The 17973-nt window shown below is 37.4% G+C and overlaps 1 protein-coding gene across 5 annotated transcripts in view; it reads left to right on the top strand.

The window, feature by feature from the left end:
* The window catches only part of Dscam2 (Down syndrome cell adhesion molecule 2), a 521384-nt gene that overhangs the window by 410757 nt on the left and 92654 nt on the right, over positions 1–17973 (top strand). For all 5 annotated transcript variants that reach the window (XR_012465668.1, XM_074176354.1, XM_074176353.1 and 2 more), the window contains exons 4-6: positions 6338–6484; positions 6771–6888; positions 16122–16225. Coding sequence is in view for 4 of the 5 variants with exons in the window: in XM_074176354.1 (XP_074032455.1) it covers positions 6338–6484; positions 6771–6888; positions 16122–16225 (369 nt within the window). In the remaining variant the exon portion in view is untranslated. The remainder of the gene's footprint in view (positions 1–6337; positions 6485–6770; positions 6889–16121; positions 16226–17973) is intronic.

Below are 17973 nucleotides of genomic sequence, written 5' to 3'. Positions count from 1 at the left end.
TAATTAAATATCTAATAATCTTCACCGTGGTTTGACTCCGCAATACGAATCAGAAACCGCCTCCTCCTAATCCAATATATTACCTTCATATCTGACGGAGGGAGGATTTATTCTCAGATGGAATTAGTCTTGTACTAAACAGGGTTTTGCTCCGGAATTCGGTCCGTTGACTTACGAGCTCAGTCGCCTATTAATAAACATAAGTAATTTACTTCCTCTCGAACACTTTCGCGAGACGATCGATGAATGTTCGCCGGCGTGATAACAACGCGAATTTAACTCGTAATAAACTTGTGAAATATTTCAAGGTGATGTGATGCTGAAATTGAGAAGTTAGATGTAGCGTTCCTCAATAATAGAATCAAAGTTCTTTAGGAATGGAAATTGACTTGGACCGAACTGAAACAGTTTTGGCTGGTTGATTAATAGTTTCTTCAGGCCACCGCCACCTACCATGCTCCTCCCGGGGTTGAGTGCTCTGAGATATAATCTTTCCCATACGGTTACTGTGTGCAAGAGCTCAAATAGTAAATTTTAACCTGATGGATATCTACATCTACCTTTACGCTAGTTGCACACACCGATTTTGGACGGCCGACTTTGTACCGGTCGTCCAAATTCCAATAGTGAACCACATGTGGGAACGGGACCTTGCATACACGCTGACCGGTGATCGTCGCCGGTAAAATACCGGTGAGCAGCCGTCCACTGCCACTGTATCGCTGGCAGTACCGGGAAGTAGTGGCGTACATGACTAAATACACTCTTGCATACTCACCGGTTTTTTACCGACCATTCCAGTCTCGAATGCTCGGTGAAATTGTTAACTTCGTTTTGGTAGTGCGTGCTAATTACGACAACAAAGAAACTGATTGTTTGACCGATAAAAATCCGGTGAGTGTGCAAGCACCCGCTACCAATAAAATATCGGCCGATTTTATACTGGCCGTCCAAAATCGGTGTGTGTGCAACTAGCGTTAGTGGTCTGAACCACGCACTATTTATGTTTTTCTTTCACTATATATATAACTGCACTCTGTTTTTATGCACTGTCGTAATTTTATTGTCTTTAAGGTTTTTTAGTTTACAGTTTACATTATTACAACTAACGATTGAGTATGGGCATTTACCAATTATCAAACTTTGATCTATTTTCGTTTGTTATTGTAACCAAACTCCAGGGTTTGAATTGAGGGATTTTGAATTTTGATCATATTCAATTTTACGTTTTTCCTTAATCAAAAAATCTCTAGCTCTCTGGTGAGAAATTTGTAAACGATGTTTGAGCTCTAGATAATATGAGTCAGGGTTATATACTAGGTCTATTTTGTCAGTCAGTGCGTTTCTCAGTTCGGGTCCTCTTCCAAAAACAAATTCGAAGGGTATATTTATGATATATAATACTGGGGGTCGTATTGTAACAAAAACTATAAAATTGTATCCATTTGTTTCAGTCTTTGTGTGAATCGTTAACGTACCTTCTAACGTACTCGTTAAGTACCCGATTATTTCTCTCACAGCCACCTATACTCTGGTGATGGTAGGCAGTGGAGAATTGTTGTTGGATATCTAGTAGTTTACACACTGTTTCTAATACTTCGTTTTTATATTCAGTTTCCATATCAGTCCGTATTTCGCGCATAGGACCGTAAATCAAAATGAAGTTATCAACTATGGCCCTTACGACAGTTAAAGCGTCTTTATTAGGTATAGGCGCTAATAACAACGTATTTTGTCAATTCGCACTGAGCTGTAACCACATAATAATTACCGTCTGATGTTTTAGGAAATGGCCCCATGGTGTCTATACACGTAATATCAAATGGCTGTTGAGGCGTTGGTGTAATCACCAATGGTTCCTGGCTCGTCCTTTTCCTGGCCTTTACATGGCGATCCTTGCAGGATCGCCATGTGAAGGTTTATTCATTATGGAATGGTTGAAATTAAAGACTGATGGAGTGTTCACTTCAGTCTATTGACTATTGAATCACAACTCGTCGAATGACGATATAGTTTACAAATCATACATAAATATATTTGCAATATAAGCAAAACATGGTTGACCTAGTTATAAGTAAGAACGATTAATGTCCACAGTATATTTATATGAATGAATATTTGAAAGAATATGCACACTTATCTGAAGGGCACTATAGTTCCTGCTCAGTGTATGGTAGGTCAGGTTGTGCCTGAATTTTTTCGAAGATGTTTATGGCGTGGTTTCTCGAAAGGACATCTCCTTACTGGGTGCTGTGATCCACTTCCTGGTACATTTAACGGTTGAGTATGTATCAAAGAGCATTCTTGGCCATCCGCAAGCAGACGTTCATGAACCTTTGATTATGGAGTCTGTCGAAGTTGTGTAGATAGGTTTTCACCATCCCTGCCTTTGTGTTAATGGGACCTCAAAGTAAGTTTTTTTGGGAGGATAACTCCTCAGTATCTTGCTTTGTTTGTCCAAATAATCTTCTGTACAATAAAGATGGCGAGTCTCTCCGGGTTTACCTTTCTCCAGGTGAATGGTATCGCTCCAAGTTTTGTCAGGGTTGATACGACTTTTTCAGTGGTTGCCCCATTCCCCAATTCTGCCCACTTGTTGTTGCAATTATTCTATAGGTAACTAGCCCCTATTTGGTAGATATTGCCAGCAGAGCTGTATTATTCTTGTAGAGAGACAACTTGTTGGAGTTGTCTATCTACGAAGAGACAAGTTCGTAAAGAAGAAAGAAACACGCCTTGTGGGACTCTTGTTTTCAGAAATGGCCAAAGTTAGTCATTTTGGCCACGAGTGCATCGTGCCAGGCTCTGTCGAACGCCTCAAAGACGTTTAGGAATGTCACTCCGATATCTTCTGGTTTCAACCTTCTCTATGTATGAGCATTTGATGAGGTTTAGGAATAGCAAAGGTCCTTGCTCCTCGGACCATAATGATTCCAAATCGAATCAAGTCATTCATTGCCAAGACTTCGATATATAAGCTTCATCCTTGCAGACAATGCATATATCACTGGCGATGTCTGCCGCAGTAGAAGACGAAACGTTTATTACTACAAATTCCATTCGAACACGCCTCACCAGCCCAGATTCTCTCTCCTTTGAACGTGATTCCCGCCGGGAAAGCCTATGTTATCATGTTGACCTGATGCTTCACTATTGACGTAAGAGTCGCAGAAACAAAATCCAAGTTCAAAAAAACTATTCACTTTTTTTTCTTATTAGTCACTGGGCTATGCTTGGTGAGGCAGTAAACAAATCTGAAGAAATGAACTTTAAATGTTCAGAAAACAACTACTACCCTGGCTAATACCACGAACGGCGTTCCAAAATTGAGGGTCGACTCTTTCAGTTGCATTGCCAATTGCATATGCAGGAAATTTTCTGTGAAGATTCCTGCACTGACGCCTGTCGGATATAATCCAACGCCGTTCGTGGTATTAGCCAGGAGATTAGTTGTTTTCTGATAGGCGCCAGTCCATTCAACCTACTGTGTAGGTATATCCGAGACTGGCTTGAACATTTAAAGTTCATTTCTTTAGATAAAACTATTCAGGAAAAAGTAACGGAGTCATCGCGAAAAAGACTTGCTTTCGGAAAGCTATGTGATGAATGACTTCCGGTATCACCGATACGAAATGTCATGACAAAGATAAACGGAAAGAAATTAATATATTTTGCGAATGCCCAGTGCTGGTCTGTAGAAGGTTTGATTTCTTTAATATTCTCCGTAAGGGATAAGCTAGTGTCATCTGACAAGAAGAAAATGGGCATCGAAGAACTAACTCATGGAAAGAATATAACTGTTTATTTTCGTCTGTACCACATTTTTTCTGAGATCTGGAACATTCAGTGAAGGATACTTGAGAGCAATAAAAGATATAATAATAATAATAATCATAATGATGATGATAATAAGGAGTTTGGAGTGTCTACATGACAGAATGGTACTGGATATAGCCTGTAAAGTCATCAGGAGTTCGGATCCCCGTCTCTACATGGTCCGTGACCATGAGAGAGCTGAAATTGGAGCATTCCTCTTTAGGGCAGCTGCCCCATCAGCTGATGAACTCGGTTTAGTTTTCGACACTGAACGAGGTGACCACAACTCTGTAGGTTTGTTCTGGTTCTACGAAATTCGGGTTCTAGGACGTCAGGATCATGCGCAGTTGATATAGAGCGTTCTGGTTTATTGAGGATAATTTCGAACTGATGAATCCTCTGTTCTGGTTTCGACTGCGAAATGATCTTAAACTGTTTCGAACCGTCCCGAATCGTTCTTGCTCTCGAGGCTGAACTGTTGAGAACTGTTCCCGTTGCTCATGCGCATTCATGTGGAAATTTGTTTGGGCTATTTGCTAGGATGTTGTTTTAATTATTTGATTTGAATAATTGATGTTTGATGGTAGTAACGTATCCTTATAGTCAGTTCAAATGTTATCTGTTTAAAAAAACAGATTTTAAACAGATTTTTAAACAGATAACATTTGAACTGACTATAAGGATACGTTACATAACAAAATGAACATGGTCAATACTATTTTCTCGTCTTCATATATACGATAGGTGGCACAGTGGTCTCCTCAAAAGCGTTCTGGTTTAAACAAGTGTCCGAGACTATTTCGGACTGTTTGAGATTTTTTGTTTGTACGCATCATGTTTCGCGCAGTTTCCAAACAGTTTCGAATGTTTGAACCAGAACAAACCTTGTCACCGAGTTGGAACCCGTTGAGCAAAAAGCTCACATAGAAGCGGCAGAGATCACTCACTTATGCGGAAACACAAGTATAAGCCAATGCATGAGGTTTTCTTCAATAACATTGGAGACCTTGGCTTATCAAAGCGCTTGACCTTTGCTTTCCTCAGGTCGAGTGGGCTGAAGTCGGAAACTCAGGGGTTCATCGTGGCTTGCCAGGATGGTGTCTTCAACTGTGGTAGACTAAGGAGTCTACCGCAGTCACGTGATGGGTATAGAGGTTTCTGCCGCGAGGAGCCCAAGACCCTAAAGCACTTGCTATCAGCATGTCCAGCATATGCGGTGTCAGCCTATATCCATCGACATAACACAACCCAAAGAGTTCTATATTACATCTACGGCAACCTTACGAGACACAGGTGTCGCCCTACGCTCCGGGAGATATTGAATCCGTTGTGGGGAACGCGAGAAGTGCCAAATTTATTGGAACTATTCGTTTCCCACCCTCATACAAGTTGATAAGCCTGATGTGGTCCATCTCGACTACCAGAGCAAAACGATATTTGTCATAGAGTTTTCAGACTACTCTGTCAAGATGGTTGTTCTGATTATTGGAGTCCTTGGTGGAATGATGCCCTCTCTTCTCTCGAATCTTAAAATCATACCGGCTTGCCGCACTAAGGCAGAAATCTTAGCCGGACAGATGCAGAAGGCTGTCATTCTTGGTTCACTGCGCTTGTTCAGGGCACGATTCTTGGACCCAATGATCACTCACTCCCCACGTTGTGGGGGGGTGGTCATTGGTTGATAATGCTGGCGCGCCCTCCCGGATGTATCGGGGCCTGACCAGCGCAAACCGCGGTTAAAAAAAATAATAATAATAAAACGTCTTTATTCACCTGAAGTAAAAACATATAGATTATACAAAAAAATATTGACCTGTCAGCAAAGCTGTTTTTGAACTCAATCATCAAAAAAAATTGAAATTAATAAAAAAAATTACAGTACATACATACATATATTTTCAAAAAATTTTTATTATTCAGTCACCAAATCTTTTGTGTAATCGCATAAGCCACGGTCAGCATGAAGAAAGTGAACTACTCAAATAAATGATCTTCGAGTCTTTTTTTGAAGTTTTTTAACGTGTAGGATCTGAATTCACTGGGCAGGAGATTGTAGAATTTAGCTGCGTTGTATGAGAAGCTGCGAATAAAAACAGAAGACCTGTGTCTCTAGTTGCAGCCAACCTGATTACATTAGTACATTAGTATGAACTAATTCATCACACAACGCCATCTGTGGCGGAAACGTAACGTTCGATATTTGTAAACTATAATTCTAAAATAGTAGGTGGTAAATTCTCAGAAATGACTGCCTCCTGCAGTGGTGTGCGAAAACTATACTAAACAGATGAGAAAAAATGGTGATAATGGTGAAAAAATGGTGATAATCCAATAACATTTCTAAGAATTCAGTGCCTACTATTATGGAATTGTATGTGGAAATTTTGTTAATAAGTATAAATTTTATTATTAACAAATAACATACAAATTTATCTTCTCATTAATGATGGAATGGAAGTCGCCCTGTATTGCGAAACTGTGAAATGTCCACCCGGCGGAAATTAACTGCCTCACGTTTCAGACGGAAAGTTCCATCAACTTCCCTCGGGAGAGCTGCTCATCCATAACCTAGAGTTCAGCGACCAGTTTCCGACGTACCGCTGCAGGACAATGCATCGCCTCAGTCGGCAGGTTGTGGTCAGCAGTCCTGCGAATGTTAGAATAACAGGTAAGACAAATTGGAGATTTCACATATAGTAAGGGGGCATAGTTGAAAACTGGCTGTGAATCAAATTATCTAAGAGAACAATTCCAACATCCAAATTTGGCAAATCAGGAATATATGAATTGAATCGTGAAACTTGTCCCAAGGTATATGTTGGTCATACCAGCAGAACATTCAGGAATTGCATTATATTGCATTGGATTTGTTATTTTTATTGTTGACCCACATTCGAATTCATTCAACACTTTTTACCCTATGGAGAAAATGATATTTTCCTTTGTTTTTCCAGAACATCGAGGCATCGTACCGCCGGTCATTGTAGAAAATTCAGGAGCAGTCACCGTATCGCAAGATGAGGGAGCAGCATTAATATGTATAGCGCATGGATGCCCAGCACCCGAATACAGGTAGGGTCGTAAACCATTCCAAATCTTTATTCGTTATCCTGTCCGTGCAGAATTCAACATTTTCGCCGATGACACAATCACGGCGTATTGAAAGTAAAGTTTTCAATTCACCTGAGGTTTCACAAATGAAAAACCAACTTGTTTTTTATCAATCCGTTTCTAAAATTGATCCTGATTATAAAAATGCATATAAGGAGATAAAGAGAAAGTACATCAATCACTTGGAATCTGCAAAATATGACTATTATAAAAATAAAATTTTTGAGTCGGATAATAAATCCAATACGATGTGGCAAATTATTAGAGAAGTGACAGGTGCATCCCAAACCGTACAATTTGAATACGATAATCCATGCGAGGTAGCCAATAGCTTCAACAAATACTTCATCGAATCTGCTCCTAAACTCTTGTCTACACAGAAGGATATTGGTAAAGTGAGTGGCTTTGAAAGATCTACAGCTTTTTACAGCAACACTCTGTTCTTGAACCCTGTCACAGAAGATGAGATACTCTCAATAATAAACAAAATGAAGAACAAGAGAAGCACAGGTATTGATGAAGTACCCATACACTTACTACACTTACTGAAAAGCTGTGCTCATGAGATTGTATGTATTCTGACCTTCCTGATCAATAAATCTTTTGAGGAAGGAGTTTTTCCAGATGAACTGAAGATAGCGATAGTGAAACCACTTCACAAAAATGGGGATAAGTCGGACATTTCCAACTTCAGGCCAATCAGTCTTTCAACATGTAGGTATATCAAAAATTTTTGAAATAGCAATGGTAAATCGATTAGTCAAATTTTTTACAAACTTCAAATTGTTTTCTAATAATCAGCATGGCTATCTGAAAAATAAGTCAATTGAAACTGCTTTGATGTATCTCAGCAATGAAGTCCTAGAAGCAATGGACAAAGGAGATCTATCATGTGGAGTTTTCATGGATTTATCTAAAGCCTTCGATTGCATAGATCATGACATTTTATTATGGAAACTCTATAAATATGGAATTCGTGGAAAATCGTACGACTGGTTCAATTCATACTTGAAAAATAGAAAGCAAATAGTAGAACTGAATCAAAAAGACAAAACGGCAAGATCTGATGCTTTAGATGTGTCTATGGGTGTCCCACAGGGTAGTATTCTCGGTCCAATATTATTTATTATATTTATTAACGATATTAATGAGGTTATAGCAGATATAAACATTGCTCACATGATCAATTATGCTGATGATACCAATCTTCTATTAACAGGTGCGAACTTACCTGATATTATAAAAAAAGGTAGCAAAATAATAGAACAATTCAAAGATTATTTTTTAGAGAATAAGTTAGTTCTGAACGATGGAAAAACAAATTGTATCATGTTCAAAGTCAATAACAGTATAGAAAAACCACAAAACATAATTATGCACAATCAAAAAATCATTTGTAATACTTCAGTGAAGTTTCTAGGCATATACATTGATGACACTTTAAGTTGGAGTAGTCATATAGATAACCTTTGCAATAAACTATCCTCGGTAACATACGCCATGAGAGTTCTAAAAAAAATGTTGATCTTGAAGCACTAGTTGCAGTATATTATGCGAATTTTTACTCCGCTATGAGACAAGGGATAATCATCTGGGGCTCATGTCATGGGTTTAATAGAGTTTTCCTTTGTCAAAAAAAATTATCAGAATAATCTTTAATATAAATACAAGAGATTCCTGCAGAGGAGCCTTTAAAATCAACAAACTACTTACTGTGTCAGCAATCTATATATATATGAATCGATAAAATTTATTATCAATCATCCAGGCCATTTTGACATACATCGCAAAACGCATATTTACGAGACAAGACAAAAAAAAGACTTCTCATATCCCATCCATGCAAAATCCTTATATGAACGTAGCACTATCTACGCTGGAATGAAATTTTATAATAATCTTCCGAAAAACATAAAAGATATTGTTGTTGCTAACAGATTTCTGAAATCTGTAAGAAAATTCTTATGTAATCTGGAGCCCTACAATACTGATGAAAATTTTCTGGCCTGTGGAAATTTATGAAACAAAATTTTATTCAAAATTGCGCTATGTATTTTATAGAAATTATCTCTACTTTCAGTAATCATGCGCAATATGACGCACATTTTAATATGTTTGTAATCGTGTTTGAAACTTGAAGCAATTCATTTTGAATGATTAATTTTTAGATTTATATGTACACATATTTGATATCTTTACAATTTTCCTTTTGACGTATTTCTCAGACAAAAATTTTCTGCCACTCCTGTGAATGATTATAAAATACTCTGTTGAAATAAATGTATCTATCTATCTATCTATCTAACGGTATGCTCCGGCTTTCAATAGAAATATCAATATACTAGAAATTATCGACAGTAACTCACTTAGAGGTTCTTTTCCAAGTGGAGATTTCATAACAGAATATGCATATGTTTCAGTGATTTTATATTGGCATTAGTCAGAACTCATAAAATAAATATTGTCATCACTACACGAATACCGAAACAACTCATCAAAGAAGCATCTGGTCCCAGTGTAGCTTCTGTTGGTAGACCAACGAACTTGCGCAAGCATTCTGTTGGCTCCAAATTTTTTTCTTATCAGAAGACTGCTCAAGCACAACTCATACCCAGAAAGGACTAGAGATTTGTCCCAAATAACTATTGATCAGTTACTTCACTTTCACTGAGATTGAAAATCATATATGAAGCTGTTAGCCAACACATTCTTGAATATCTACTAATTTGGCGATCTTCTCACACTACCCACTTATGTAATCGCAAAATACGATGAATCTCGGGATATTGTCCTTGATATTTCCAAGGTCTTTGAGCGTGCCGGACAGGTGAGTTTGATAATTAAAATTCAATAATAATGTTTATCGGATCGCCTCTGTTCATATCTTCCCAGCTTTCTCAATAAACGTTGCTTACAAGTAGCTACCGATGTTAATTTTTCGGATAACTCACCAACAACATTGCTGTTCCCAAGGGTTCCATTTTGTATATAAAAGTTTTTTCATTATACTTGAATGATCAATCGAAAAAGGACATTCGCTCCTCTCATCTGAATGCCCGACCATCAGCTACATATTCGGCGGTGGAAAAAAATTGTAGTGATAGAAACCAAGTAGATCATGATAATCCAAAAATTCAGGCATCAGCTTCCTCTAAGGAAATGAATATTATGAAACCAACATCATGATTTTTTGGAAGTCGAATTGGATATTGATACTTCATGAAATAATCACATAAGCAAAGTCAGCTTCTCATAAACTTGGAACATTATTTCGATCTGGAAAGTTCAACACACTTCAGTGGATTTCAGTCATTCTTGAAGCCCGAATAACATTGTTTTTGATATATTGCCCATATATATGGAGCGCCGACCCTAAGCATACTTGCGGCTGCTAGATTCTGATCAGAATTGAGCCGTTTGCTTGATTGAAGGCTGTGGAGCAACCTTTATTGATTGGGACATCGGAGAAAGGCAAAATATAACTATTTTTCGTTTCGGGGCTCAACTTGACATGCCTACACTACACGACCGACACTCTTCGAAATTTTTGAATTTACAGAACGATGTCTTCGTTGGATAAATTTCCCCTTGTAGTGTTTCCGAGTAGACGTCATCTGCAACGACTGCAACTGTACTTCCGTGAAGACATCGCTCTCATAACGTTCCATAGGAATCAATGCAGTGCTTGTGTATCGCCATAAAAAATATTCAGCTTACGGCAATTCGTCCTACAACCCGGGTGTGTTTTTACAACACGGTATATACTGAAAAACAAACACGTTCATGTGTGACCCAGAGAATAATCTGACAGTGTTTGATAGTGGAAGGAGCACATGAATGAGCATGCCGTTGAGTGTCTAAATCGAAAATTGAAAGAGATACCAGCATACCAGTTGATAAATTTACCTTGAGGAGAAAACTCAAAAACAAAATAACCACAACTCTGTCAACGATTTGATAACAGAGATCATTTCACAGACTACAGAGAAAATTTCACTTCTGAAGTAACAAAAGATTAAGCCAATGCATGGGGTCTTCTTTAACAACTTCGAAGAGCTTGGTTCATCAATGCACCTAATGACTATTACTAGAGTCTTTTCCTAACACCAAACCGTTATTTTAACACCTCGACACGTGTTTCGGTCAAGAGGAAGATTAAACTGTGATTAAACAAGTGACCATCACCAAGAAGAGTTCAATCTTCCTTTCGATCGAAATACGTGTCGAGGTGTTAAAATAACGGTTTGGTGTTGGGAGAAAACTCCAGTAATATTCATTACTACACTGAAGGTTCCAAACAGTGCATCACAAGTAAAAATGCACCTAATATTTGATTTGCTTAGGTCAAGTCTGCAGTTGGAAACTGAGGAAACTCAATGGTTTCTCCAACACCTCACTCCTAGTTATCCAACTCGTGTGATAGGTATAGAGTTTCCTGACACCAGGTATAGAGCCTGTCGCGATACGCCAGAGACCCAAATGCACTCGTTTGTGGAAAAAGACTGGTGCCAAATTTATCAATAACAAGCCTGATGTAGTTTTTCTCGACTATCAGAGTAAGACGAGACGCGTCGTGGAGTTTTCAACTCCGTGTGGGCGAATATCGTACAAAAAAAAAAGAAAAATAGCTGACAAAACATTTTTTTTAAGCAAAAAACTGATATCACAATAAAATAACATACAAGCAACAACCAAAGAAACCAAAAAAATTGAACTATCAATACGAGCTAAAAAAATCAAAATATTATTAACAAGAATTCGAGATCTCTCTATTTATAGGTCATTCGACCTTCTTTCACCTATCCCCTCTTCCCACTCACCGCTTCATTGGTTTTTTTACCTGAAGCTGATCGTTTGGCGGGAGTTAGTCGTGTTCCGCTTGATTAGAGGTTTCCATATGTTACGTATATCTACGCTAGCTTGGCTAAATGCGTTGTTGGACAACATATATGAGACTTCTTTGAATTTACCCTAAACCAGGGTTCCTCCTTGTGGATGATCTCAGCTTGAGCCCACTTCATGTTATGTTGATGAGTTCGAACGTGCTCTGCTATTCCTGATTTGATGGTTTCTCCTCGCTGTGTGTGTTTCTTGTGCTCAGCAATGCGAACTTTCAATGGCCTCTTAGTTTCACCAATGTATGATTCTCCGCACTCGCAGGATATCCGGTAAATGCAATTCTTGGAATCGCAGTCCGGGTTTGATGGCCTGGTATTCATGAGACCGCTACGGATAGTGTTCCCAGATCTGAAGCAGGTTCCGATGTTATACTTGGACCCAATCCTTCTTATCTTTATCAACAATCCTCTGATGTAGGGAAGTACTAGTACTGGTTGTGACGGCTTCTCTTCTATATGGAGCTCTTGCTGTCTTCTAGCTAAAGCCTGTTCTACTATCACTCTGGAGTAACCATTTCGTTGAAATTCATTTTTTATGATTCCTAGTTCCTGTTCGAGACTTTCCTTCATATTGCAGAGCCCGAAAGCACGGTCTTGTTGAGTATTGATGATTCCTCTCTTAGTTGATTGATGGTGGTTGTATTCCTAGTTCAGATAATGTCTCGTGTGAGTGGGTTTTCAATATACAGATGTTTCCCATTTAGTGTCGGTCCTCTTCACCAATACGTCTAAGAATGGCAATTCGTTGTGGACTTCCTTCTCCATTGTGAAAGTGATGGAAGGACTTACGTTGTTGATGTGCTTCAGGAAAGTGTTTAGTTCTACATTCAAATGGTTCCATATTATAAAGGTGCTGATGTTCTCGTCACTAATGATTTTTCTCTACTAACGTCGGACAGATATAACATTACCTGACAAAAAAGATTCTTTGAGATGATATTCACCCTTTTCTTCAATCAAATACCAATCACCTTCGCTCTGTTCATTATCCTCCTTGTTTTCTTCGGTCCGATGTGATTTACATCGTCGGGATTATTCGAACGAGAATTTTTAATTACACCGAATGGAGTTCGTCACAAAGCTTTGTCCTTAATTCGGGCATCAAAGTTCATTTTATACGTTATTTACATCGTTGGGTCATTACTGGCAGGAAGTCAGTGACGCAGCACGTTGCCATGACAACAAACTGTATTTCATCAGTTTTTGATAAGTTATTAAACCTTGTTTAATTGGATGGCTTTTGTAATGATCTCACTGATGTCTCTCCGGATGCTTTGTATCACGGATATAACTGGTAATATAAAAACTACAATTTTACTGCATGATATAACGCTTCAAAGAACAAATATCAGGCTGGAGAATGAATCAAATTTTATTTGGAATTCAAGTTTATCGTCCCTTTTTCAAATTGAATAAGATACATACGTGTGCATCTCCTCCCAATACAAACATATGCATATCTTCTCGACAGAGTTGACTTATCTGATTTCTGTTAAAATTTCTTCTGAGAAATGTCCTGCTGCGTTGGTCATACAAGAATTTTCACTGAAAAAACGTTCACAAATGTCGTAGTATTAATTATGAAAGTAGGAATCACACGTTAAAAGGTAAGACCTCGTTAGTCCTTAGCTCGCACAAGTTTCTCAACTTCTGAGAGTTGTCGTTCGTATGGGGTCGGCAGCTGATTAACGGAAAAACAGATTTTAAACAGATTTAAAAAAGATTTTAAACAGACAGATGTTTTTCGGCAGCCAAATCCCACTGTGTAGAAACGTTGTGGAGGAATTTATTTCCTCTTTGAAGTCAGATTCAAAGATCTGCTCCTCGATTCATGGGATCTGCTCATAAAGATGCCCAGGAATTCCTTCGATATCTTTCAGAAGGTTTACATGACGACCTCAATCGAATTACTGAGAAACCTAAACCAATCTTAACGGAGATTGGCGAAAAATTGAGCGAAAGCGGAAAAGCGCACGAGTCCTGGCTGAGGTATTTGAACATGAATAACTCTAAAATTGTAGATGATTTTGTTGGTCAAATAAAATTCACTATGACATGCACACACTGTGCACACTCACAGTAACCTTCGATTCTTCCTGGGACTTGTCTCTCCCCATACCATGAAGAACTGGTCAATTGAATTGATCACAATGCCTGGATTCCTTCAGAAGAGAGGAAACTCTGGATCGAGGTGGAAAACCAACGTGTTCGAGATGCAAGCAAAGAAGTAAATGTACAAAGTCCTTATAAATCCATAAGTTTCCCCGTACTTTAGTGATTAATTTGGAAATATTCTCTCCAACGAAAAGATTCCGAGGCAAATTGAATGTTGCATTGACTTTTCTTCAAAAGGATCAGATATGAGCAATTTTGCAGCAGACAGTTTGACTCCTGGTCGTTATAATCTATAAACACTTTCGAATCATAGTGGGACTACTTACAACGGGCATTACACATAATATTGCAGACATGGAATGAATACAAAGATTCACATAGGTCCCCAATGTCACCAAAATCCCTTGTGAGTGAGAAGGCATGTCCTATTTTATGAGCAGGAGGAAACGAAGCAGCAGGTTTTTTTCTTCTTCTATTTTTATAAACTGAATTCTGTTAACTGATTTACATTTTATCATTCTTTTGCTTTGGTTATTGAAAAAAAAATCAGTTTGTTTTCTCATTTACTTCTGAAGAAATTGTTTGGAGTTCTACTTCTTCATTCAATCTTTTCTTTAAGTACAATGCAATCCAGGAAAGATAAATGAAGCAAGATATGAAGTAGAATGTGAAACGGTAAGACTGTTTGGATTTGTTTCAAAATTGAAGAAATTAAGGTATTGAGATCTAACTTGAAAAAATCTGTCAGAATGACAGCTGTCAACTCTGATTATTTCATTTCACAGTAATATCCAAAATCAGTCAACACGAAATCTCTCAAGAGTGTATATTGGGTGCAAAGGGCTGACTGAGAATATAAGATTCATCTCCCGTACCAATATGGGTTCCAGGAGTCTAGATCCACTGATGATGCAATTGAATCATTGACTACAAAAATATATCAAACGCTTGGAAAAAGTCACCCCTCATTGTGCATATTCGTTGATCTAGCAAAAGTTTTTGATACACTGTGTCACCAGAAACTCCTGAAAACCATTGAAAGTGCAGGGTTGAGATATATATATATATATATATATATATATATATATATATATATATATAATTTTCCTTTATTTTGAGTATTTCAATATTGAATTCTACAAAAGGATTTGAAGCTTTATATCTTCTATTAATTATCTGCGAGCGCTTTAGACAGTTGGTAGTACTGTCATCATCTGGCACTCCTCAACATATACCTAAATGATTCATACAATGTTGATACAGAAGGCCACATAGTCAGCTTCTCGGATGACACCGCAATCTTCTATTCTGGCGAAAATTGACAACAGTTGTTTGGTTGAGTCGATAAAGAGTTTCTCAAATTATTCACGATTAATTCCGATAAGACAAAATGTCTTTCGTTTTCAATCACCAAAACCAATTTTCCGAATGATTCACATGTATCAATCAAATTCAAATTTAAATTAAAATTTTATTGAGTCTTTTTCCTGTTAACATCAACAGATTAGACGAGTCTTTAAATAAAGAAAAAAATTCACATTGTAAAATCACATAAACGTAGAAATACATACATAAAAAATAGAAAAAAAAAGCAATAAACATGAAAACAAATCAAAAACGGATTGTATGAGAGAATAACCAGCTCTTTCAGTCTTCAAGATGAGTTGCGAATTCATTAAAGTCATAGAAGCATTCTGCTATCAGAAGCTCTCTCAGCTTACTCTTGAAAATCCTCAGGGAATTAATTTTTTTTTTTTTAATAACGTGGGTAATTCATTGTAGAAATAGATACCTGCCAAAATTGGCGATTTTTTATAAATTGAATGTATACATTTACTTATCCATAAATTATCTTTATTTCTGGTGTTACAATCATGCTTGTCACTATGTTTGATGAGGTTTTCCCTGTTTATGAAAGTATATGTGAATAGCTTCATGAGGTATACATATACACGTGACTGTTTTTGAAGGTTTCTCTGCAGGAAGTCTGGTAGGAAATATTGTAAATGCGCCGTACGATTCTTTTTTGAAGAATGAAAATTCGTTGGATATCCATTCTATCGTTCTTTAAAAATTATTTGAAAATACTGAATAAATGTGAACTTGAGCAAAAAGTCATTCAATTTTGTATCACCATTCTGTGTATCACTGAAATCGCATACTTTTTCACTTCGTTTCCAGGTGGTATAATCACGCCGGTTTGGAGCCAAGTCTGATTATGCCTGGACCACGAGTTCGCCAATTAGGACCTGTCCTAGCAATAGAGGCGGTAACAGCGGAAGACGGTGAGTTACTTTTCATAATGCATAGGGGAGAATGTTCCACGATCAGACATGTTTCACAATCAGACAAAGCATGTAATTTTGAAATTCCAGCCGCGAGTTCGATGTTTTTCGTTCGGATAGTAGGGTTACACACGCAGTTTTGGTAAACAAAGTTGTAACGCCTTTCTTTTGGATTTGAGCACTTTTCAACAAAAAACTTGTTTTCCTAGGTAAGTTTTTTATTCTTGATTTGATATTATAAGCCTTAATTTTTCTTTTGGAACTAGTAGTACAAAAACAATCTATTGATCACATTTTGGGCTATTTTATTGACATTTTATGAGTGAGTTTACTTTTGTATGTTATGTATGGAGTTCACAGTTGAATTTAATTTTGTATTACTGTTTAAGTTCCACCTTCAGACAGCATCTTCCTTGCACATCTTCATTGCACTTCATTGAACATACGTCCAGCACAAAAGAAAACCTTTCCCTCCTGATTTTTGACAATCACGAGAGTCATCTGACGATAGAAGGAATAAATCTAGCAAAGCAAAATGGAGTGATCATTTTGACCTTACCACCGCATATTTCCAACAAGATGCAACCGTTAGAAGTCTCTGTGTTTTTTCGTTCAAATCATTCTACAATACTGCCTTACAAACATGGTTTTTAGAACACCCTGGGATACCCGTTTGAATTTTTGATATAGCTGACTGTGTTAATTATGTATTAGAAAAACCGATTTAACCTTTCGATAAATTCATATTTACAGATGACGACTTTGCAATTAGTAGCGTAACTGATAGGAGTGTGGATCAAAACAATGAAGAAGCCCGACCACATATCAACCATCAACCAAGAAAATATTATGTCAGTCTACTCACTTTTAGCATCACATACAACTCCCACACAAAATCAAAACACGTAAGTCCGCAAGAATTCAAAGGATACCCAAAAGCTGAAGAACGAACGAATCAGAGAAAGAAGAGAAAAAAAGCTAAAAGTAATATCACCACCGACACTATAGAAAATATTGCCCTGGAAACTTAACAGATAGAGAGAGAAAGAATAAAAAAGCTTGAAGAAGAAAAATATCATGAAGAGAAAAGTAGGATTCGATGAAGACTCAACAGACGAAGAAATGGGAACGTGGCGATGCTTGTAACTGAAGATTCTGATGATGATATTGATTTTTGTAGGAGAAATCGATCCACCACCTCTTCTAGACAAGCTTAATAAAGACCCAGAAGTTGCCGATTTTATTTTGATAGAATTAACAGACAAAAAAAAATTATTACATAGCTGAAGTATTATGTAAAAGAGATAAGGAATGTTAGGTTAAATTTCTGAGAATGTCCGTTAAATATGATAACAGCTTCATTTACCCCGAAATAGAAGACGTCTCTTTGGTATGCTTGGAAAACATTGAGATGGTGTTACCAAAACCAGCACACGTGGAAACAACAAAACGGCAACAATCGTATTTGAAGTTTTGAGTTGATTTTTCAGCCTTAGAAGTTCGTTAAAACAGTACTAAAACTTTTGTCTTATTGTGGAACATGCCGGGTCTGGATGTGGAACATGTATCACACAATCAGACAACTGTCCTTTCATTTTTAAGCAAACATTTTTTCAATTATTTTTTTGGTTTATGATGTATGTTCTACCATAAAACCTTATGCACAGCCCTAATTTGTATTAGTGACACCCATATTTTCGTTTGTTCAATAAATAAGGTTGATATTTAGCAAAACCTATTTTGTGCCT

The sequence above is a fragment of the Leptinotarsa decemlineata genome, unplaced genomic scaffold (assembly GCF_025532065.1).
Source record: "Leptinotarsa decemlineata unplaced genomic scaffold, Ldec_3_MD MMD2_tig00001719_RagTag_RagTag, whole genome shotgun sequence".
Taxonomy (NCBI): Eukaryota; Metazoa; Arthropoda; class Insecta; order Coleoptera; family Chrysomelidae; genus Leptinotarsa; species Leptinotarsa decemlineata.
Note: the sequence above shows the minus strand (reverse complement) of the source record. Positions and strands in the feature narration are given on the sequence as shown.